Source organism: Lontra canadensis, unplaced genomic scaffold (assembly GCF_010015895.1).
Source record: "Lontra canadensis isolate GAN:19392208 unplaced genomic scaffold, GSC_riverotter_1.0 scaffold38, whole genome shotgun sequence".
NCBI lineage: Eukaryota > Metazoa > Chordata > Mammalia > Carnivora > Mustelidae > Lontra > Lontra canadensis.
The window spans coordinates 15,247,951-15,272,355 of record NW_022631032.1 but is presented as its reverse complement, the minus strand read 5'-3'; the positions used below and the strand labels follow the sequence as shown (position 1 = coordinate 15,272,355).

The window sequence follows — 24,405 nt, the reverse complement described above, 5'->3', positions numbered from 1 at the left end:
TCGGGCTCTCTGCTCAGCAGGGAGCCTGCTTCCCTTCCTCTCTCTCTGCCTGCTTGTGATCTCTCGCTGTCAAATAAATAAATAAAAATCTTTAAAAAAAAAAAACAAACCATCATAATTGACCATACACTAAGAACTGGCTCCCTCTTCTAATACCGTGGCCACATTTAAATTCAGATAATACCTATTTGTCTTTTTTGGTGCATTTCAAAAGTGCAACTCATTAGTAAAAGAATTATTTCTGAACCAAAGTTGGAGATGACTATTGACAGAATGCTGTTTCTGACGATTACAGAGGCTCTAAAAGAATTTTAATTTTAAGGAGAAATGTAAATGTTCAGTACTTCCCTGGAAGCGTGTCCTGCTAGGGTGTGTTCTTCACTCAGCTTTCCATATGTGACCGGGATGACCCTTGTGAAAGAAGAGTAGTTAACAGTTGACAACAGAGTAGTTAACCATATGAAGGAACCTAGTACCAAAGCCAAGGCTACTAGGGAAGCAGGAGTGAGAAAGTAGTCTTGGTCTTCATTCGCTGAGTCAAATCCTGGAAGTATATAAGGTTTTGTTACTTAAACCTTTAGACCAAAAATACTTGAGGTACGTGACTGTTGTTATATTAAACAGACGGGCTGTGGGCAAGGTGAGTAAAGAATCCAGGCTGTGTTATTAGATGGTCCTGGACCCAGTACCAGCTCCACCACTGACTGACTGTGTGATCTTGAGCAGTAGTACCTCGTGGCTCTGCCTCATTTATAGATGGATCATAGCACCTGCCGTAAGGCTGAGTTTTAATGAATTTTGATATATAGAGGATCCTTAGCATAATGTCTGGCACATGCCAACTGCCTCAGAATTACTAGTTACTAACATTAGATTAGCACAGCTTCCGGGAAAAAAAAATTAGTTTACCAAATATTTGCATATGTCACTTGCCACAATCAGGTTTTCTCTTCACTAGGATTTTTACTACGTATATAGTTTCCTTAAAAAAAAAAAAAAAAAAAAGAATGAAATCCTCAAAAGGCAGAAACTTAGGGGGAAAAAAACACAATATTTTCCTCACATCACCTTTCTTGGTAGGCTCATCCCAATTTCCATGTTCATTTGAGATGCTGCGGTTGTATATGTCTGCATATAGTGGTATAAGTTACAGGTCTTTGCTATCCACAACAGAAAGTGCCTTATGGCAGCCAGACCTGTTCAGTAGAATTTTTAACAGAACTGGAAAACACATTTCATGATTTTTGCATTCTCTTGAACTAGTGATGTTCCCTGATAACTGACATTTCTCTAACATTGACTACAGCTTTCTCATAATACCTTTTGGGAGATAATCTCGTAAACCTGCAACAGAAATGAGATATGCTGTGTCCCAGTGAAAGGCTGCTTAGAGTAGGATATGACCTTCTTAAAGTCCTTGGAATTCATGCCTCTTTTTCAGGATGGGAAGTTTGTTGTTTTTTTAGGATTTGTGAATCAATTTTCAAAAATCAGCACTTAGAATTTATAGATCTCTAGGTTAGAATATCAAATAATATCCAAGGGTATTTAGGACTTACTTTGTCAGTATTTTATAGCTTGTTTGTTTGTTTGTTTGTTTGTTTTACACCTTCCAGGGAGAAACTCTGGAAACTTTGACAATGGCCACAGTTTGTCTCTTCAATGCACAGCCTCAGCTGGCTGACCAGGTCCCACCTTTGGGCCACCTCCCCAAAGTGATCCAAGCGATGAATCACAGGAACAGTGCCATTCCTAAGAGTGCCATTCGCGTTATCCATGCCCTGTCTGAAAACGAGGTATGTATGAATGCATTTTGTAGCTTCTACTTCTGGAGTTTATGGTCCCCTCTTCTGATGAATGCACAGTGTAGTGTAGATCCCCTTCCTACCATGTGCCTCTCTGCATATGAACCAACAGTATTATAACAACTCTGAAAGTAGTTCAAAGGATGTAATTAATAGGAGACTGAATTTGAGTTCATTATTAAACTTGAGCTGAATGGAGGTTTTCCACATATTTTATTATTCTATTTACTGTGCTATATGAAATACTGCTGTTCTACAAGTAACCTTTTTTTTGGACACTTAGCTGTGTGTTCGAGCCATGGCATCTTTAGATACCATTGGCCCACTGATGAATGGAATGAAAAAGCGACCAGATACTGTTGGTCTAGCCTGTGAAGCAATTAATCGAATGTTTCAGAAGGAGCAGAGTGAATTAGTGGCACAAGTAAGTGATTCTACATTTAGTACTATTTTAGGAAAACAAATGTAGCAAATAGGTTTTCATTATTTGGCACTGATTTGGTTTCTGTGACTTAGATTTGGTCGGGAGATAAGTTGGGGTTTGTGCGTGCATGATTTTATATTTTATACACATACAGGCGTGCATATATGTATACATATATATAAATGTGTATATATGTATGTGTACACATACACTTTCATTCACACATATACACACACACTCACTCATAAAGGCAGACCAGCTATCAAAAATCTTAACAACTTCAGGGCACCTGGGTGGCTTAGTCGGTTAAGAGTCCAACTCATGATTTAGGTTCAGGTCATGATCTCAGGGTGGTGAGATTGAGTGAACCCATGTCAGGCTCTGTGCTGGGTGTGGAGCCTGCTTAAGATTCTCTGTTTCCCCCTCCTCCTCTGCCTCTCCCCCATCTTGTTCCTGCACTCTCTTTATAAAAATAAGCAAACAAAAGTACCTTTGTGATGTTTGATTTTAAATTTTGGTTTTTTGCTAAGCATTTATTCTTAGCTTGCTTTGTAAAATTTACTTCCTCCTCTTTGGAAGGACTCACTGTCTTTTGATGCCTTCATCTCTTAAGTCATTTTTAAGAAACATGCCAAGATTACTGTCTTTTTCAGAGAGATTACCCTCCCACCTAATGTAGAGAGGACTTGGTGGATACTATGTAGACAGACACTAAACGAGCAAAACCATTGCAAAAGTGATATTTCTAAAATACAATTCTTAAATATAACTGGGTCACTGTTCGTCTTAAAAACTCTTCTTTGGTTGCCCGTTACCACCAGATGATAAAGTGACAGCTGACATCCTTAGCCTCAGTACAAGGTCCTGCATCTTTATATCTGGCCCTCCAATTCTCCTGGCCCCTTTTCCTCCTCCATCTTCTATCCCCTTCCACCACTTTCCCCTCATTTAGGCAGGTTAGAAGTACTGGGTACCTCTCAAAGAGGTAACTGGATACTTTGGAATTCAAATTTAGGATTGGCTTGAAGGGGTTGTTGTATTGGAAAAAACTTGAGCTAGTACTACCACTTGATGGCTCTGTGACCTCAGGCATGACACATAAACTTAGACCATTCAGATTCCTCATCTGAAATAGTTCTGAATCCTTCCAGGGCTGTTAGGAGAATGCTATCTGTAAAGGGAGGTACACTCACTGTTGGTTACTTCTCCCTCTTCCCTTTGAGCTTCAGGGTGGGTAGTGACAATTGTGTGATACCTGAGTATTATCTAACTTTTAAGAGGCTGATGGGAAATGTTTGGTGAATGCAAAGATTGATGTTTTAAGAAAATGTGAAAAAAAAATTTGTGCCCATTAGTGTGGAGTGATTAAAGGAAGCAGTCCAGTGTAGTGGCTAAAGGTCATGTTCTGCATTCTGTGGGCCAACATAAAGATTCTGTCACTGCCTGTGATTATCAGGTTTTACCTCTGTGTGATGATTTTTTTCATCAGTAATAATCCTAGTGCCTATGCTGTTACATGTTGTGAGGATTAAGTAAAATGATCAGTCTACAGCATTTAGAACAGTTAATGGTATGGAGTAAAATAGAGTGTCGTTATCATTAGATCTATAAAAGAAATCTTTATCTGCATTAAAATGAAAGGAGGTTGTCTTCTTCCAGGTATGGTTCCAGGGTGAAATTGAATTTTTTTCAGCATATTTATATATGTTCAATATTCTCTTCTAGGCCCTGAAAGTAGATTTGGTCCCATACCTCTTAAAATTACTTGAAGGCATTGGCCTTGAAAATCTCGACAGCCCAGCAGCCACGAAGGCTCAGATTGTTAAAGCTCTCAAGGCCATGACTCGAAGCCTGCAGCATGGAGAACAGGTGGGTCTGCACTGGGTGACTTCAGCTGGCTGGTAACAGTAGGGTAGTCTCTGAGCCAGGGGTCCTGGCTGTGGATGATCTGTGCGCCTCTCGTCATAGACTCAAATAGTCACTTGGTGGGGGTTCTTTTTTGGAATACTGATAGTGTGATGTACATTTCAGGAAGAAAAATGCTGGAATTCTTCAGCATAGAAGAATATGGAGCATTTAGTGCTGGTTGAGGTTAATATTTAGTTGTAGGATTTTTTGCCAGGCAGTGATAACTAACCATAATGATTAACAATCCCATAAGGCCATTTTCGTTTATCCTCTTTCTTTGTTAACACTTAACAGTGTGTGTCAGCCGCATGCTTGTGCTGACTTCCACCTGGCCCAGTAATTTAATTTTCCTCTTTGGCTTTATTTGTATTGTTGCTTCTGAGGAGTTCTCATTCAGTGTTACCATCAGCATTATCTAGTAAAGCTCTCTCTGTTGTTTTTTTTAATTCGGGTGAAATTTACACAACACGAGATTAACCATTTTATTTGTGTTTCACCATATTAACAGTGTTGTGCCACTGCCACCTTATCTAGTTCCAAAACATTTTATCACCCCAAAGGGAACCTCCATATCCGTTGAGCAGTTCCTCCCCATTTCTCCCTCCCCTTAGCCTCTGGCAAGAACCACTTTGTTTTCTGTGAATTTATCTATTCTGGATATTTCATGTAAAATGGAACCATACAATATATGACCTTTGTGTCTGGTATGTCATTTAGCGCATTTTCAAGGTTCATCATGTTAATACCTTGTATGGCTGCTTCATTCCTTTTTATGGCTGAAATAGTCCTAGATGTATGTGCCACAACTCGTTTATCCATTCTTCTGGTGATAGACATTTGTTTTTGTTGTTCGTTTGTTTGTTTTAAGATTTTATTTATTTATCAGAGAGAGCACAAGCAGGGGGAAAGCAGACTCCCCAATAAGCAAGGAGCCTGATGTGGGACTCGATCCCAGGACCCTGGGATCATGACCTGAGCTGAAGGTAGACACTTAATCCACTGAGCTACCCAGGCGGCCCAAGGACTGTTACTCCCTACTAGTGTTCTTTCAGAGGTTTAAATTGTCTTTTAGTGATTCCACTGTGTTTGTGTAGAGTCTCACTAAAGAAACATTTGTTATGCCATTGTCCATTCTATCAGTATCACCATTTGAATGTTTTTAAATAATCTTAAAGAACAGAGGCCACATATCTTGCTGTGGTCATCAACTATGTGCTTAGAAGTATTGGGGGGAGGGTTTCTGTGGGTGTGTACCATGTGCAGGCGGTTGTCTTACCCTCAACCTGCCTCCAGATTTCTGTTGATGAAATTAGCCAAGTAACCCTGACACGCATCTTCCAGTCTGAAGAGGAGGAGGCAGGTGTGATAGTTTTCAAAATAGCACCTCTTCCGCCACCTTCACAAGTGATTACTTCCAGGGGTGCCTCCAAGTTTGGGGCAGGGAGTCTCTTGGACCCGCATGGCCCTGTGTGTGTCTCTACTGTAGTGCCTGCCACCAAATTACCTGGCGCTCTCTGTGTCCCACACTAGGACTAATCTGTAAGCGCTTTAGAGACAGACGCTTTCTCATCTTTGTGTCCGTTGTGCCTCCACATAAGGAGGTGCCCAATAAATATTTGATCTCAGTGTTGATATATGAAAGACAGTCTCTGAGTTGGGATTTCCTAAACTTCTTTTAATAAATCTGTATCACACAGAAATATGTCCTTCATCTTTGTCCATTACACTCTACACACATATTTTGTGCTCTGGTATGTATATACATCACAGATCAGTAGTTACCCATTTTACATGTGATGCTCTGGAGCTTTCTATATTAACCTGTTAACCTCAGGCATGCTGATCACAACCCTCTTAATCAATTTCATAAACATCTAACAGGTCACAACCCATAATTTGAAAGGCTGCTTTAAGTTTTAGCTTGAGTTTGTAGCATCTTCTCCCCAGACCCCTTCCTTGGGAATACTTCATGGGCTCATGCCACATGCTCAGCCAGTTGTTACTATCATGAGAAAATCTTCCTGCACAAATTACAAACAAGCCAGTAAATTATAGGTTCAAATAACAGTGTCCAGCTCTAGTTGGACCCGTTCCTTATTAATTCATTTATGCTCAAAGAGTTTGCTTTACTTCCCTAGGTGAATGAAATCTTGTCTCGTTCTTCAGTCTGGAGTGCCTTCAAAGATCAGAAACATGATTTGTTTATTTCTGAGTCACAAACAGCAGGATACCTCACAGGTAAACCGCACCTAATTGGTTACTCTGAGACATAGGGCAAAAGCCACTTGAGTCTTCCTTTTGTCCTGACTAGACTGAATGTAGTGCTTGGAGTTTCTTCCTAGGCTGCTAGCCACTTGTCCCGGGTGCTGTGGGCATGCGGTAGACCTCTGGGGTTAGCCCTGGACAGACACCAACTGCTGTTGTGTTGAACGTGTGCTCACAGAAACGTGGACCTTGCTCAGTTGTGACCCAGTTAATTCATGGTGTCATAGGTTATAGTTGGAGCATGATATTAAAATGTTTGTCTCAGACGTGTAAAAAGAGAACTATCTACTCAGAAGGATCAGTATCAGAAACCTGATAGCATCGTTCTATTTCTGGTAGAGTAGCAGTTTGAAGCTCCAGATGTGTACATTCACATGTGAAATACTTTTCTTCTAAGTTTCCAGTGATCTGTAGTTTTTTTTTTGTTGTTTTTTTTTTTTTTTAAAGATTTTATTTATTTGCTAGAGAGAGAGAGAAAGAGCACAAGTAGGCAGAGAGGTGGGCAGAAGCAGAGGGAGAAGCAGGCTCCCCGCTGAGCAAGGAGCCCGATGCGGGACTTGATCCCAGGACACCGGGATCATGACCTGAGCCGAAGGCAGCTGCTTAACCAACTGAGCCACCCAGGCGTCCCCAGTGATCTGTAGTTTTACAAAATATTTACAGTTTGTCCTCTCAAGGGGAGAAATAATGTGGGTACCATAAAGGAAGGGACATTTTACTATGTAGGGATCAAAAGAATGTATATTTTTGAAGTTCAGGGCATTTGTCCATTTGACATGCTAATTGCTCAACAATTTTGGAATATTTGTTTTCATACTGATTTCTGTTTAAAAAGAAAGTCATACCATTTTATTGCTATATCTGAAGATGAAATGTGGTCTCTGGTATAAGAGTTTTTAGTTTGAAATTAACCTTAAGAAAAATAGGTGGGTTTTGCCATCTGCTTGTGTATAATACGTATATTTAAAAAAAAAAAAATCAGTTCTGCGTCCTCCTCTAACCAGAGATGATGTGGGTAGACTGAGAGAAAAGAAACAGTACCCAGTGGTTTGCATGCCTGTGTAATCGTTTTAGTAATCTAGATCACTAGTATAGAAGTCTCTACATCGTAAAGACTAAATCTTGAGTATTAAAAAACGACAGCTTTAGAAAACATTTTGCTTGGTTTTAATTTCAATCTCAGTTGTGACACTATTGCTTTTTTCTTCGCTATGACCACTTTCATATGAATCTACTAAAACGTAGAGGCAGCGCCCTAACATTTATAAACACATGGTGCTTTGATTGCCAGTGCCAGGTGCACATGAATGAAGAGTAGTGTCATAGGTCTTCCATCTAACTTTTCCATGCCCTGTCCGGTGATTTCTGTGAGGAGAAATACCTAGAAAATGGTCTTTGTTTATCTCTTGTCTCTCTCTCAGATTTGAAGTAAAGTTGTAGTTTCTGAGTAAGAGTATGTTCTCTAAACGGGAACTAAAAACTTTATCTGTTTAGACTTTTTTTTCCCAAAAGCCACCTTTCTGTGGTGTTACGTTCATTACTTTGTATCTAAGGATGCTGTGACTGGAAAATCTGCCTTGTTTTTCCTCCAGCTGAAGATAAGTACTTATTGAAAGTTTGGCCCTGAAGAATAGTAAGATGTAGATTATAAGCTTCCCTGCAGGGAGAACTCTTCTAATTTGTTGTGCTCTCCATTGTGCTTAGTGTTCATTGACTTGACTTAATAGAGTAAAAGACTTGAGGTGGTCCTTGACTTACTAACAGGATGTGGGCCTAAAGGTCTATGGTTAGAATACAGAAGAGATAGGGATTTATCTTCAGGGATCTAGATTTCATTTAGAAATCTGTTGATCCTCACTCCATCCAAATATGCTAAAACTAGAGAAGAAAGTACAGGGATCAAAAAGGTTCCTCTCTGTGCCTTTCCTTCTATTTGGATCCCTGGGGTAGCTTTTGAGTAAGGTGTGAAAAGAGCTATGATGAGCTATAGGGGATGGAAGAGAGTTGGGGAAGAAGAAAAATGGTCACAGATTTCTTTACAGCCTCCTTAGGGCCTGCTCAAGGGGCAGCAGGTTCTATAGAAAGTCAGTCGACTAAGGGGGCAATGGTATAAATCCCAACTTGAAAATGGACTACTGTTACTGTGGCCATTCTGAAGGCCCTCCTGAAGCCTATAGACACGTGTGCATGGGACAGTGCGGACTAGCCCTGAGCTGTGTGGGCCCTCAGATTGTCCAGTTCTTAGCGCATCATCCATCTGGGGTGTTCTATTGGCGAGAAGTTTGAAAAATTTTTCCCATTAGTTCTAGTGTTTTATTCAAAGGACTGTTTAAAGAGAGCCCTAGGGGTTGAATTGCTGTCTGCTCATTGTTTAGACTGCCAAATGTTTCCTTCTTGTGTTTGAGCTTTTCCATGGGTGCTTCATGTTGTGTGTCATGTGTTTGCTAAAAGGGGCAAGTTCTTTGTATAATGGTAAAATCGATGTATAACTCTAGGCAGTGTATACAGTGGTGTGTTGAGTGGTAACTTTGATTAGGATTTACCCCACGCCACCCTCAAGTCTCCCTGAGATGGTTCTCATTGTGCCCAAGCCCCTCTCTCATCAGCGTGCAAATGAAGTAAGGTGCTGTGAGAACACACTTCACTGGCCCTTTTTCTGAAGTGCCTCTGGGGAGTTTGACAAGTAAGTGGACTTCGTGTAGGAGATGGGAAAAGAGAAAAGAAAATTAATTACTATTTCAGAGTAGGATAAGAATAAAAATATTCCTTAATGACTTTCTTCACCCTGGCTGCTGAGTAGATGCCATTCAGTCACAGGCTTAGGACTGGGGTTATAAATAAGGCTTCCTGACAGGACTACTCATCGTTGATGAATTGAGATGAGACTGCTGGTTCCAGAGGCTCTCCAACCTGGCATAATTGTTTTGTTTTCTGATAAACACTTCATCTAAAAGTATCTCAGTGCGGTTTTATCCAGGAGCAGGAAAGCTGTGGTTGCTTGTGGGCCCTGTTACTTAGCTATTTATTAGGTTCTAGAAGAGCTGGGTACTGACAAGCTCACAGCCTATAAAAATCATTTTTAGCAGTGAAAATCCTCAGATTACCTCACTTAAAAAATCAGGATAGAGAAGGAAGGAACAACAGGGAAAGGGAGAGAAACAGACCAAGGTAAACATGCTTGTTAGGAGTTGGAAACAAAGATAAGAGCTTTGTATACACACAAACATGTACACACATATATTTTTATTTAATTGGTATTGGAGAGGAAGAGCTTTATACACACACACACACACACACACACACACACACACAGCCCTCCGTATATGTTTACATTATGTTTAATTAGAGGCATGTAGAATAGTTAACTTGGCTTCCTAAGGTTATTAAAGGGAGAGAGGGTGCAGTTCTTGGGTCCTTCCTCAAACCAGTCTGTCGATTCTTTACAGAGTTGGGTTTTTTTTTTTACCTTGTGTTTTTCTTTTTACACCTGTCCCAAGACTACACAATGTGAGCAATGTTAGCAAAGATTCCCCAAGGCCGTCAGTTTATCGTAGATCACTGCTAAGGCAGAGCTTCCTTCTTTTTATTTCCCTGCTAGGAATCCTGTGCTCATTTTTATCAAAGCCCATGCTCTTTCCACGACTCCATTGCAGCCAGTTCCATTTTGTGGGATTCTTTAATTGTGCATCTTTTCTCGTTCTTAAGTCCGGCAGCTTGGCGCAGAGTTGCCGCACACCCCTATTTCTGGCAGCCCCTACTCTGTCCTTCTGACTTTCTCTGGAGAATACAACTGCTCTGTCCTGTCCTCATGACTTTACTGTACCTTCTAGCCCCTGGAAACCAGACATGCTCTAAAGGAGAGGTCAGAGATATGAGGGAAAGAGCATTTCAGACTTTATTTACAGAAATGTCCAGGAATTGGTTTATCTTTCCTAAAGCAGCAAGTGGTGGGGCTAGAATTTGGTCTCTTGTGGATAATCCTTCCAGGCCCAGCATTTCACAATTTAATTTTAGCCCAGAGGTTCCCAGACTTTCTCAGTTCACAGTCCCCTTAATATCTTCTACCCTTAGGCCAAAAGAAATAACCTAACAGTTAAGTTTAAGTATTAGATCCAAACAACTGGAAAGTGGTTGTTTGGTGTCTAAAAATTTTGCTGTGTTTCTCTCCAATGTAAAATACCTAGCAGCATCCCTGTGAATTTGTCCTGGGGTGTCTCAGCACCCAGTTTGAGAATAGTAGCCTTACTCTATTTTCTACATAGCATTTGTGATTTGGTCCCATAATCTACTCATTTGATGCAAACCAAGTTGAGTCCATAATTGGAAGTATCTGGGCACTTTACCAGTCCAGGGTGTTGGGGCTTTATTCTTCAGGCTTCTATCTTTGGTGAGACCTGCTTAATAGTTTTCTGGTCATCTTGCTGCTGCCTACGGTTCAAAGAGTGATAAGTGGGTGGCAAGTGATGGTAACAGTGGGGGCGGTGGCTCCGTACTGTCCTGTTGGAAGGGGTAGGGTGCCCCGGAGGTCTTCTCCTGGGCAGCCTGGGGAAGGCCTGGCTCCCTGATGAGCGGAACACAGGAGTTGATAGATGCAGACCTTGCGGTGCCTTCGAAAGGGAAAGTCCCTTTTCTACATTTTATTAGATGAGGGTTCCCAGTGCCTCGGCCCTCTGATTGGCATGTGACAGCTCACACAGGTTGAATTGTCTCTGGCTGTGTAATTACATACTAGACGCAGTGTCTGCTCAGTGACGCGAGCCGTTTCACGTCCTCGATACAAGTGCTTGTAAGGTGTGAGGTGAACGAGATGAATCTGAACTGTGCCCCTTTTGTCCTGCATTAGTGCCTGTTATGCCTTAGCCTCCATCAAACTGCTCTGCTGTTTGCACTTCCTTATAACTTCCCTTGCTGCTTATATTTCTTTTCTCCCCTCAGGTGTCTCTCCTTCCCTTCTAACTGGCAGCAGCCCCCTTCACCTCAGGAGCGGGCTTTAGATCCTCTCTGCCAGGCAGCTTGCTAACTTCTGTGTAGCTCTCTGAAGCAGGTAGAGAACCATTTTGCTAAATGCATGCCGCTTCCACTGCCTTTCTAGTTCTAACCCTTTGATGTTCCTTAGCCGTTTGCCTTATTTCCTCCAGTTTCAGCTAAAAGTATTGTTCAGTTTGCAGTATTATGCTACAATGTCTCTCACAAGTACTCTGTATGGTTTGTGCACTGCTCCGGGGATGTAATTGTCTGCGATGTTTAAGATAAACTGGAGGGCTAAAGCCATTATAGAGAATGCTCACAGGACATCTCTTGATAAATGCTGGCATACGTAGCATTTCCATGCACTAGAGATGGTTAGAATCAAGGAAGACCTAAAAAGTGAAAATACTGCTCTTTTCCCATGGCATTCTTGTTTTGACCTATGACAGATGTCCAGAGCCTTCCTTTTTTAGAGACGTCGGTGTAGCTGCCCTTGTTCATTTGGTGTTACTTGTTACGATAGCACTTCTTTGCACCAAATGAAAGTTGGTTACCTTTAATGTTGATAAAGTGTTTTTCTTGGGCATTTCATCAAGGATGACTTTTGGTTGGGCCGACTGAGTACAGTTTCTTTCCTCTACTTGTTCCCTTCCTCACCCTCCCCATTTGACATAGCTATCCTTTAGTGCCCAGGATTTTTTTGGAAACATTAAATTACCAGAATTGAGAAGGGGCAGTTTCCCATGTTTCCACACCAGTGTGACGGTCCAGCATCAGTTTTGAAATGATTTTTAACTTTGTCATCTACTAAAGCCGTACCTTGAAAATGGCATTGTGTAGCTGTTTGTTAAGGTATGATAAGATGCTTGACTAGCTTCTTACGTTTTTGTAGAGGTCACTGTTTTCCCGTGGCTCTGCCCTCTAGAAGGTGTGTGTTTTCCTTTCTCTCTTGCAGGACCTGGAGTTGCTGGCTATCTTACTGCAGGGACATCCTCGTCAGTCATGTCTAACCTGCCGCCTCCCGTAGACCACGAGGCAGGCGACCTTGGCTATCAGACTTGACACATTTGTGAGAGACAATAAATGCTGAAAGGCCAGTGCCCAGTCCACATTCCTCCAGCTGATACGTTGAAGCAAACTCTTACTGCCTTTCTCCTGGTTTCATGACAGTGTTACTCCTTTTTCTATAAAAATATTTTTATTTAGGAAAAAAAGTCAGTGATTCTAATTGTATCACGCTGTAAGAAAGCACTCTGTGGATCAACCTAAGTGGGTACACAAGAATTTTTTTTCTTGATGTATGTAAGCACATTCTGTTCCTTTATATCTGTTTACAAGACTGTGAATCAAAACGACAAAACTTTCTTCCTAGTTTTTATAATGTTTTTTTGAATTAGTGTGACTGTGGGGTTGAACTGCAATCTATGGAAATTGGACTAGGTCTCTCACCCCCGGGAAAGGGTCTTTTCCTCTCCTGCATCGAGTCCACGTGGCTGTCCTCCACCGTCAAACACTATTGGGTTTTGTCCTTGCGCCTGTTCACTGGTATCCTCTCCTCAATCATTAACCTTCTGAGAGCTCACAGTACATGTCGGTATGTATAAACTGGCTTTACCAAATTGAATGAAAAAGGAGCTTGTGCAAAAAAATTTAAAAATTTAAACACGGATGTCAAGATGTTATGTAAGAGATTAGTGTAATTGTGAAATGTTCTATACATTATCAAATATATAAAGCTTTCTATATTGAATGTACATTATACAGATCATTCATATGTGTACATAAAATTTTAAAAATAAAGGGAATTGACTGCTTTGTTAATGATATATTTGTTCTAATTTAATTTTTCCCATGGAATACCTCTTACCTGTTCCTGAGACAGATTTAGCAGTAGATTTGCCTCACATTCACTGCTCCTCCTACAAACAAGTACATTGACACATCTGATCATCTGATTATTCCTAACATCCTTGGTTAATATTTCAGCTGCATCTAAATTTCCAGAAACGTAGCATTTCCTTTGGTTTCTATTAAGGAATCATTAGTAGGCGAGCCTATTAATACTCTGACGTGTGAGACACATCGCCTGTCCACACATTCCAGTATTTTTAAGAGGTGAGAAATTGAGAGTGAGAACATACTTCAGATAACACAGATCTCAACATGTAGGTCTCCTAGTATGGTCACAAGCTGCAAGAAAATAGGAACATGTAAAGAATATAAACACTTCTTAAAGAATGAGGAGATACCCAAACCTCCACATTGACTTTGAAAGCAAGAACCAAGTTTATTCCACAGTTGATGTGTAAACAGAGCTAGAATGGAATGGAATCACTAATTCAGAATTTTGCATAATCTCTCAAAGATTATGGAATAATATGCCCGTGTAAGTATTTTAATAGATAACTGATTTTAGTCTCCAGATAGTACTTGTCATAAAAATATGTTCATTAAAAGAGATTATAACAGCTAATTTAGGAGTAGGTGTTTTAGGAGAGTGCAAATCAATATATTTCCTTTACATACTATGAGAACATAAATATTGCATTGATGATTTTTTTTTTTTTAAGATTTTATTTATTTATTTGACCGAGATCACAAGTAGGCAGAGAGGCAGGCGGGGGGTGGGGGGAAAGCAGGCTCCCCGCGGAGCCGAAAGCCCGATGCGGGGCTCGATCCCAGGACCCTGGGACTGTGACCTGAGCTGAAGGCAGAGGCTTTAACCCACTGAGCCACCCAGGTGCCCCTGTATTGGTGATATTTAAAAGGCTATTTAATCTACGATCACTGATATTTGGATACCAGTCATAGCTCATCTTCACTGAACATTGCCTGAAAGCCAAACATCATATAAACTTACACATACATAGCCTCATTTAATCCTCAGAGCAAGCCTATGGGCTTGATACTGATAAAATTTTCATCTTCCAGGTGAAGAACATGGGCTCTGAGAGGCAAAGCAACGTAGCAAAAGTCACACAGTAAGTAACAGGGTAAGAAATCAAAGCTACTTAGACCTGATACCAAAGTCTGTGTTCTAAGCCATGATCCTGCCACAGCAGCCATCTCCAGCAGGTGTACATAACTAGGAAAACTAAGGGTTTTTTTGTTTTGTTTTGTTTTTAAACATTTTATATTGTAAACCAAAACAGATACAGAAAATCTCACTGAACAAATTAGTTTAATGCATCATTATATAAGGCAAATCACCCTTAAAACTACCATCTAGGTGAAGAACTTTGCTAGCCTCTCCAGAGGCCACTTCATGTGCACCTATCAAATCACAGCCCCTCCTTCCAAAAGTGACCACTGGTCCGACACTCCTTTGTTTCCCTTTGTAGTTCATCACCCGTGTGTACATCCTAAACGCTAGAGTTTGGTCTTGCACTTTTTCTTCTTTAAGTATCTTTTTGAGTCTTTTTTAATCTTGTGGCTCCCCCTCTATCCCCTTTTCCCCAAAAATTTTGTTGAAGGCCCTAAGGCCATTTTTTTTGTTTTTCCCAGACTTTGGAAGTTACTGATCACACACTTATGGTGCAGTTCAACTTAATCCTCTGTCCTTTATATCCAGAATCTTCATCAGATTCAGGTTCTGTCCCTTTGGCAAGACTAGAGGGGTGTTGGATTCTTCTGTTTAGAAGCACAGTATGTCTGTAGGTCATGTGATATTGACAATAATGGAAGCTCATTGTGACTGGATCCATTCATATATCAGGAGTTACCAAATGCTGCTATTCTAAGGCCCTTTCACTTAATAACTGGAATACTTGAATAAGAAATGCTTCCTGCAAAAAAAGAAAAAAGAACGAAAATGTAAACAAGTAGGACTACGTCATACTAGAGTTTCTGCACAACAAAGGAAATCATCAGTAATAAGAAAAAGTAACCTACTAAATGGTGGAAAATACTTGTAAATTATATCCAGTAGGGGATTAATATCCAAAATATGCAAAGAACTCAATAGCAAAAAATCTGATTGAAAAAAAGGACAGAGGATCTATATAGACATTTCCAAAGAAGACATATAGAAGGCCAGGTGGCACATGAAAAAATGTTTGACATCACTAATGATCAGGGAAATGCAAATCAAAACCATGAGATACAACCTCATACCTGTTAAAATGGCTAGTATTGAAAAGGCAAGAAATAACAAATGTTGGAGAGGATGCAGAGGAAAGGGAACCCTCGTGCACTGTTGGGACTGCAAACTGGTGCCGTCACTGGAAAACAATATGGAGGTTCCTCAAAATGTTAAAAGTAGAACTACCATATTACCCAGCTATTCTCCATCTGGGTATCTGATGAACCAAAAACACTAATTGAAAAAGGTACATGCACCGCTTGTGTTCTTGGCAGTGTTCTTTACAGTAACCAAGATATGAGGACAACTGAAATGTCCATCAGTGGATGAATGGATAAAGAAGATGTGGAATGAATACATATATATCATTCAGCCATAAAAAAGAATGAGATCTTGCCATTTGTGACAACATTGACGGACCTTGAGGGTATTACCCTAAGTGAGATAAGTCAGAGAGACAAATACAATATTTCACTTACATGTGGAATCTCAAAAGCAAACGGACTAACATAAAATTCATAAACATGGAGAATGGATTAGTGGTTAGTAGGGGAGAAGGAGTTTGGGAGTAGGGAAAATGGGTGAAGGGTGTCAACTGTATAGTGATGGGTAGTAACTAGAGTTACTGTGGTGATCACTAGTTTCTACAAACACTGAATTATTGTATAACTGAGACTAACAAAATGTCAATATACCAATTTTACCTCAATAAAAGAAAGAGAAAAGGAAATGCTTTCTTTTATCTGCTGTTTGTTATCCAGTGGTACATTTCTATGGGAGAGGCAGGATGAAGTCTTCATTCATTTCCTTATCAACTTTCAAGATAACTGATTTACTCCCCATCTTGTTCTGAAGGTGACCAATATGCTTTCTTACCATTACTGTTGTATTTTGGGGTATCATAGATTTAAACATTTGCTTTGTTTCACTCCTTTGCAGTTATAGGCGCACCTTATTTTGTTGTACTTCGCTTTATTGTGCTTCACGATACTGCCTTTTTTTTTCCTTTTTTTTTTTCTTTTTTTTTTTTTTTTTTTTTACAAATGGAAGGTTTTGGCAACCTTGTGTCAAGCAACTCATGGCACCATTTTTTCCAAAAGCATTTGTTCATTTCATGTCTCTGTGTTACATTATGGTAATTATTGCAATATTTTGAGCTTTTTTACTATTACTGTATTTCTTGGTATCTATGATCACTGATCTTTGATGTTGCTATTGGAATTATCTGGGGGAGTTACAAACCATGCCTGTTTAAGACTGTGAACTTAATAAATGTGTGTGTTCTGGCTGCTCCGCTGACTGGCTCTTTCCCAGTCTGTCCTCAGGCTTCCTGTTCCCCGACACACAACAATATTGAGTTTAGGCCAATTAGTAACCCACAATGACCACAAAGTGTTTAAGTAAAAGGAAGAGTTGCACATTTCTGACTTTGATTTAAAAGCTAGAAATGATAAAGCTGACAGAGGAAGGCATGACAAATCTGAGCTAGGTGGAAAGTTAGGCCTCTTGTACCACACAGCCAAATTGTGAATGCAAAGGAAAGTTCTTGAAGGAAATTAAAAGTGCTGCCCCAGTGAACACATGAATGTTAAGAGTGAAACAGCCTTATTGCTGACATGGCCAAGTATGAGTGGTCTCAACAGAAGATTAAACCAGCCACAATATTCCCTTAAGCCAAAGCCTAATCCAGAACAAGATCCTGACTCTTCAATTCTATGAGGAAGCTGCAGAAGGAAAAGTCTGAAGCCAGCAGAGGTGGGTTCATGAGATTTAAGGGAAGCAGCCGTCTCCATAACATCAAAGTGCAAGGAGAGGCCCCCAGTGCTGGTATAGAAGCTGCAGCAAGAGATCCAGAAGATCCAGCTAAGATAACTAGTGAAGGCGGCTGCGCTAAGCAACAGATTTTCATTGCAGATGAAAACAGCCATCTGTTGAAAGAAAATGCCATCTAGGACTTTGATAGTTACAGAGAAGGAGTCCGTGCCTGGCTTCCAAGCTTTGAAAGACAGGTTGTTAGGGGCTACTGCAGCTGGTGACTTAAAGTTGAAGCCAATGCTTATTTACCGTTTGAATGATCCTTAAGAATTAAGTTAAATCTACTGTGTTTGTGCTCTGTAAATGGAATAAGAAAGCCCAGATGACAGCACCTCTGTAACCTGGTTTACTGAATATTTTAAGCCCACTGTTGAGACCTCCTGCTCCGAAAAAAAGATTTCTTTCAAAATATTGCGGCTCATTGACAGTGCACCTGGTCATCCAAGAGCTCTGATAGAGATAACAAGATTAATGTTTCGTGCCTGCTGACACAACATCCATTTTGCAGCCATGGGTCGTGAAGTAATTTTGACTTTCAGGTCTTATTTAGGAAATACACTTTGTAAAGCTCTAGGTGTCATAGCTAGTGATTTCTCTGAGGGATCTGGGCAAAGTGACTGAAAACCTTCAGGAAAGGATTCCCCATTCTAGATACCATTAAGAACATTTGGGATTCATGGGAAGAGGTCAGAATATCAACATTAACAGGTGTTTGGAAGAAGTTAATTCCAGCACACACGGATGACTTGGAGGAGATCAAGATCTTAGTGGGGGAAGTAACTGCTGATGTAGTGGAAATAGCAGAACTAGAAGTGGACCCTGAAGATGGGTCGGAGCTGCTGCAGTCTCATGATAAAACTATCAGATGAGGAGTCACTTCTCATGGGTGAGAAGGGAAGTGGTTTCTTGAGATGGAATCTTCTGGTGCAGATGCTATGAATTGTCTGAATGACAACAAAGGACTGAGAATATCATATAAACTGAGTTGATAAAGCAGCAGCAGGGTTTGAGAGCACTGACTCCAATTTTGAAAGAAGTTCTACTGTAGGTAAAATGCTATCAAACAGCATCACAAGCTACAGAGAAATCATTTGTGGAGGTAGAAGTCAACCAGTGTGGCAGAGTTCATTGTTGTCTTATTTTAAAGAGTTACCAGTAACCCTAGACTTCAGTGACACCACCCTGATAAGTCAGCCGTCAACATCAAAGCAGGAACCCCATGCTTAGCACTTCTCAGCGATAAGGTGTTCTTTGTTTATTTTTTTAGAGCGGGAGCAGTGTGGGGGAGGGGCAAAGGAAGAGGGGGAGAGAGAATCCTAAGCAGACTCCCTGGAGCCCAACGTGGGGCTCGGTCTCTCAACCCTGAGATCGTGACCTGAGCTGAAATCAAGAGCTGGATTTGATTAACTCAAGTTAAGTTTTGAGTTTCACCACCTGTGACCACCTTCCCTGCCACCCAGGCACCCTGCAATTAGGTTATTTCTTACTTAAGGTGTGTACATTTTTTTAGACATAATGTTATTGCAGTTAATAAACTACAGTATAATGTAAACATTTTGTATATGCACTGAGAAACAAAAAAATTCATTTGACTCATTGTGATATTCACTTCATTTCAGTGCTCTGGGATTGAAAGTATCCACAGGATCTCCAACGTATGTCTGTATCTTTATTGAAATTGGAAGTGTCTTGTCTTTGTTATTGGAAGCTTCTTCAGCCTGATTCCTAAGTCCTTTTTTTTTTCCTCCCTTTAATGTGGTAAAGTACACATAACATTTATCATCTTAACCACTTTAAGTATACAGTTAGGTGTAACACCTAAGTACATTCATAATGTGCTATCATTAGCACCTCTATCTCCAGAACTCTTTTTTACCTTCTAAAACTGGAACTCTGTACTCATGAACTGAGTTAATGTACTTATGTAACTCTGTACTCATTAACTCATTGCTAACTCTCCATTCTCCCTTTCCCCAGCCCTTGGCAACCACCATTCTACTTTCTGTCTCTGTGTTTGACTGTTTGAAGTATCTCAAGTGGCATCGTACAGTTTTTATCTTTTAGTGCATGGCTTATTTCACTTTAGCATAATATCTTTAAATTCATTCATGTTGCATATGTCAGAATTTCCTTTTTAAGAATAATAGTCCATTGTATGTAATATCCCACATTTTCTTTTTTTTTTTTTAATCCCACATTTTCTTTATCTATCCCTCTGTTAATGGACATTTAGGTTTCCATATTTTAGCTACTGTGAATAACGACACTATAAACAACAACTCAATTTAAAAATGCACAAAGGACTTGGGGCGCCTGGGTGGCTCAGTGGGTCAAAGCCTCTGCCTTCGGCTCAGGTCATGGTCTCGGGGTCCTGGGATCAAGCCCCGCGTCGGGCTCTCTGCTCAGCGGGGAGCCTGCTTCCCTCTCTCTTTCTGCCTGCCTCTCTGCCTGCTTGTGATCTCTGTCGAGTGGATGAATGGAATCTTAAAAAAAAAAAAAAAAGTACAAAGGACTTAAATAGACATTTCTCCAAATAAGGCATACAGATGGCCAATATGCACATGAAAAGATGCTGAATCACTAATTGCTAGGGAAATACAGATCAAACTATAGTGAGATGCCGCCTCACACCCAGCAGGATGACTACTATCAAAAAACAGAAAACGAACATCAATGAGGATGTGGAGAACTTGGAACCCTTGTGCACTGTTAGTGGGAAAACACGATGGTACAGCTACAGTGGAAAAACAATGTGGCAGTTCCTCAAAAAAAAGAAGTAAAAATAATTACTCATCATTAAGGAAATGCAAATCAAAACCACAGTGAGATACAACCTCACACCTGTCAGAAGGACTGTAATCAAAAAAGATGAGATACAGCAAGTGTTGGTGAGGATGTGGAGAAAAGGGAACCCTCATGCACTGCTGGTAGGAATGCAAGTTGGTACAGTCACTGTGGAAAACAGTGCAGAGAATTTTCAAAAAACTAAAAACAGAACCACCACATGATCCAGCAATTCCACTACTGGGCATCTATCCAAAGGATACTAAAACTAATTGGAAAAGATACTTGCACCCCTATTATCATTGCAGCATTATTTGCAATATCCAAGATCTGGAAGCAACCGAAGTGACCACTGATAGAAGAACCGATAAAGAAGATGTGGTTTATATCTAATGGAATGTTACTCAGCCATGATAGAGAACAAGAACTTGCTATTTGTGGCAGTGTGGATGGATCTAGAGGTGTTATGCTAAGTGAAATAAGACATAGACATACCATATAATTTTTGCTTATATGTGGAACCTTAAATGAATAAAAAAGCAGAAACAGACTCATAAATACAGAGTACAAACTAGTACTTGTCAGAGGGAAAGGACATGGGGTATGTGCAAAATAGGCAAAGGAGTGTGGGAGATACAGACTTCAGCTTCTGGGATAAATACATCCTGGGGATGAAGGGTACAGCATAGGGACTATAGTCAATGGTATTGTAATACCGTTGAACCCTTGTGAGCATAGTCCAAAGTATAGACTTGTTGAGTCACTAATGCCGTACACCTGAAACCAATGTAACATTGTGTATCAACTATACTTCAATTTAAGAAAATATAAAATAGAATTACCATATGATCCAGCAGTTCCACTTCTGGGTAAATGCCTGAAACAACCGATGAAAAAGCAGGGCCTCAGATTGAAAACTGAGTTTTAATCTTTTGGAGTAGAGGGTTTACCTAAGACCTACACATGGAGCATTTTGCCTCGGTTCTCAGGTATAAAAGCAAGACAGCACAAGCGCGGGGACAAGAAAATAAATAGAGGACCTCTAGGGAGTGGAGTTGTCTGTTATGGTTGGTGTATAGGGGTCGAGAAAGAGAACCCAGCCTATAACCCGGGGAGTGGCCGGTTGGGCAGTATCCTGAGAGCCAGATGGAGGTGTGGGCATCCCAGCCTACTTGTGATTTAGGAAGGAGATCTGTGTTAGGAAACAGACAGCAGTGGGGTGTGATCAATTTATGTTTATCTCAGGGAAGGTGGTCACAGGTGGTGAAACTCAGAGACACAAGTAACTCAGCCCATGTGGAGGAGCAGAGCAAGGGACGAACACAGAGAACAAGCCCTCACCAGTAAAGGTGAGGATTATCACCAGGTGGCTGGAGAACACCTTTCAGTCCAGAAATTCTGTAATCCCTTTCCTTATCTTAAATTCCATTATAGGATGGAATGTTTCTAAATACCTAAGCTCAGCTAGGTTTTTGGAAAGAGCAGTTTGATAAAGGAAAAAAATGTTACAGATAAATTTAGTCTATTTCTGGCAACCTGTTGACCAGAAATTTAATGGTCTGCTTGAATTTTCAGGACCTCATGGTGTCCTGTATGGTAAGCTACACTTCTGGGGCACCTGGCTCACTGAGTAGAGCAAGTGACTCTTGATCTCCAAGTCCTGAGTTCAAGCCCCATGCCGGGAGCAGAAACTACTTAAAAAACAATAACCACCACTTCCCTTCGAGTGACCCGAGGAAGTGTGAGCAAGGAATGTGAAGACTCCTTCCAGCTTGTTTCCTTATCTACACGGTCAGGTTGATCATTGTTAGTCCATCCTTTGCAGAGCTGCTGTGAGGACTCTGAGAACCTCGGGCCAAACAGTGGCGGAAATAATCCTGAGCCTTGAAGTCAGCAATTGTCAATAGCAATTTTTCTCCCTATGTTTATGATCAGGAATAGGGTAAAACAAATTTCAAGGACTTTAAGGTCTACATAAAACAATTTGTAATGTTTTAGTCATTTTTAGAAGTAGTCATGTTGCTATGTAATCCCTAACGAAAAAGGAACTATCTTGACTCCAACATCAGAGATGCTGCAGTCTTAGTCAGCAGATCCACCTGTTGCCTACCACGAAAACATCTTTCTCCCTGAGCTACTGCTTGTGCACAGGCAGCTGAGGTCCAAGAGGCAAATCCGAGAAAGTGACTTAAATTTGCTTCTGAATTGAGAAGAATGCCTGACAACTGAGTTCAATGAAAAGTTCCATCTGCGGACTGAAGCACAGACCATGTACATAGCTGAGCCAGTCCCGTTGTCTTCAAATGAAATGTAGAATTCAGAGTTTGAAGTTAGTTGATTAGAAAAAACTAGAGGGGCAGCTGGCTGGCTCAGTCACTAGAGTGTGCAATTCTTGATCTTGGGGTTGTAAGCTTGAGTCTCACTTTGGGTATAGAGGTTACTTTAAAATATTTTTATATAAGTGAGTGCTGTGAAGTGTGTAAACCTGGCGATTCACAGACCTGTACCCTTGGGGGAAAAAATATATGTTTATTAAAAATAAAATTAAAAAAAAAAGAAAAAAAATATTTAAAAAAAAGAAAGAAAGGGGTGCCTGGGTGGCTCAGTGGGTTAAGGCCTCTGCCTTCGGCTCAGATCATGATCACGGGGTCCTGGATCAAGCCCCGCATCGGGCTCTCAGCGTGGAGCCTGCTTCCTCCTCTTCTTTCTGCCTGCCTCTCTGCCTACTTGTAATCTCTGCCTGTCAAATAAATAAATAAAATATTTTAAAAAAAAAAGAAGAAAGAAAAAGCTAGAAAATACAGAACTCCTTGGGAAGTGGATTTGTAGCAGGGCTGAGGGACAGCAGCAAGCAGTCTCCAGCTTCCCTTCCCAAAAGAAGCACCAAAGCTAAAACCTTGGCCAGCAAAAGTCCAGATGGCAGGGCATGGAGTGACAGCTCTGCTGATCAACAGCACACACCAAAACTTGAAACGGACACTGAGTTAGAACTGAGTAACTGGCTGGCTCCAGGGACCGAGTATGCGTTTCTAGGTTTGTTGGGGCTAATTGAAAGTATGTGTTAAGGGGCGCCTGGGTGACTCAGATGGTTAAGCATCTGCCTTTGGCTCAGGTCATGATCTCCAGATTCTGGGATTGAGCCCCATGTTGGGCTCCCAGCTCAGCCAGGAGTCTGCTTCTCCCACTCCCTCCGCCTCTCCCAGTTCTTGTGTTCTCTCTGTCTCCATCTCAAATGAATAAATAAAATCTTTAAAAAAAAAAGGGGGGGCTGCCTGGGTGGCTCAGTGGGTTAAAGCCTCTGCCTTTGGCTCAGGTCGTGATCCCAGGGTCCTGGGATCGAACCCACCTCAGGCTCTCTGCTCAGCGGGGAGCCTGCCTCCCTTTCTCTCTCTGCCTGCTCCTCAGCGTGCTTGTGATCTCTGTCAATAAATAAATAAAATTTAAAAAATTTTAAAAAGCATGTGTAAAGTTTTGAGTTATCCACATTATATCAGAATCACCGCTGATGCCCAAGGGTCTAGATGTCAATTCTAAGTAGTCCATACTCATTCACTTCAACCCCAAAAGGTTGTGTGGACTTGAAGTTGAACTGTCTGTGTCTTGGTTTTGTGTCACCCAATCTGTTGAAGTGAGAGCAAGAGAGAGGCTACCAGTTGTCCTGGAGCAAGTTGGGGCCATCAGGCTGCAGTCCTGCCCTCACTGTGTGACCTCTCATCTTTAAATGAGGTCATTAATGCCTCCCTTACCCTGCTGTTTTGTCACTAACAAGCAACGGATGTAAACCCCTGATAGGGCGCCAGCCTCCTGGATGGCATCAGGGAAGTCGCTGGCGTGGCAGGCAGAATCTGCCCTGCTTAGGTCTTTGACCTTGGGCATCAATTTCTTCTATAAAATGTCTGAGTTGGTCAGTCAGGAAATATTTCACTGCTAGGAATCTGATGAAAGATAATGTAAGCCCTCTAGGCAAAAGTGTACAAAAGCACATATTTTTTTAAATATTAGAGAACTCAGTCCCACTCTAATTCCAGTTAAAAAGCCCAGAGCTAGATCGCTTCTAAGAATCATGTACGATAGGGGCGCCCGGGTGGCTCAGTGGGTTTAAGCCTCTGCCTTCGGCTTAGGTCATGATCTCAGGGTCCTGGGATTGAGCCCTACATCGGGCTCTCTGCTCAGCAGGGAGCCTGCTTCCCTTCCTCTCTATCTGCCTACCTCTCTGCCCACTTGTGATCTCTGTCTGTCAAATGAATAAAATCTTTAAAAAAAATTATGTACGATATTGTTTGCCACAAATTGGGCTTATCATGAAACACTCTTTCCTCCGCTGTGGACTCTCTCCTGGTCATCAATGCTTTCCT

At 41.0% G+C, this 24,405-nt stretch overlaps 1 protein-coding gene across 3 annotated transcripts in view; it reads left to right on the top strand.

The window, feature by feature from the left end:
- The window catches only part of DNAJC13 (DnaJ heat shock protein family (Hsp40) member C13), a 121,883-nt gene extending 108,687 nt beyond the window's left edge, over window positions 1–13,196 (top strand). For 2 of the 3 annotated variants that reach the window (XM_032869696.1, XM_032869697.1), the window contains 5 exons: window positions 1,617–1,796; window positions 2,089–2,229; window positions 3,955–4,098; window positions 6,276–6,375; window positions 12,326–13,196. In XM_032869696.1, coding sequence (XP_032725587.1) covers window positions 1,617–1,796; window positions 2,089–2,229; window positions 3,955–4,098; window positions 6,276–6,375; window positions 12,326–12,432 — 672 coding nt within the window. In that variant the 3' untranslated portion in view covers window positions 12,433–13,196. Of the gene's footprint in view, window positions 1–118; window positions 791–1,616; window positions 1,797–2,088; window positions 2,230–3,954; window positions 4,099–6,275; window positions 6,376–12,325 lie in introns of those variants that run through there. The other variant, XM_032869698.1, reaches the window with a different exon arrangement.
- The last annotated feature ends 11,209 nt before the right edge of the window (window positions 13,197–24,405 follow it).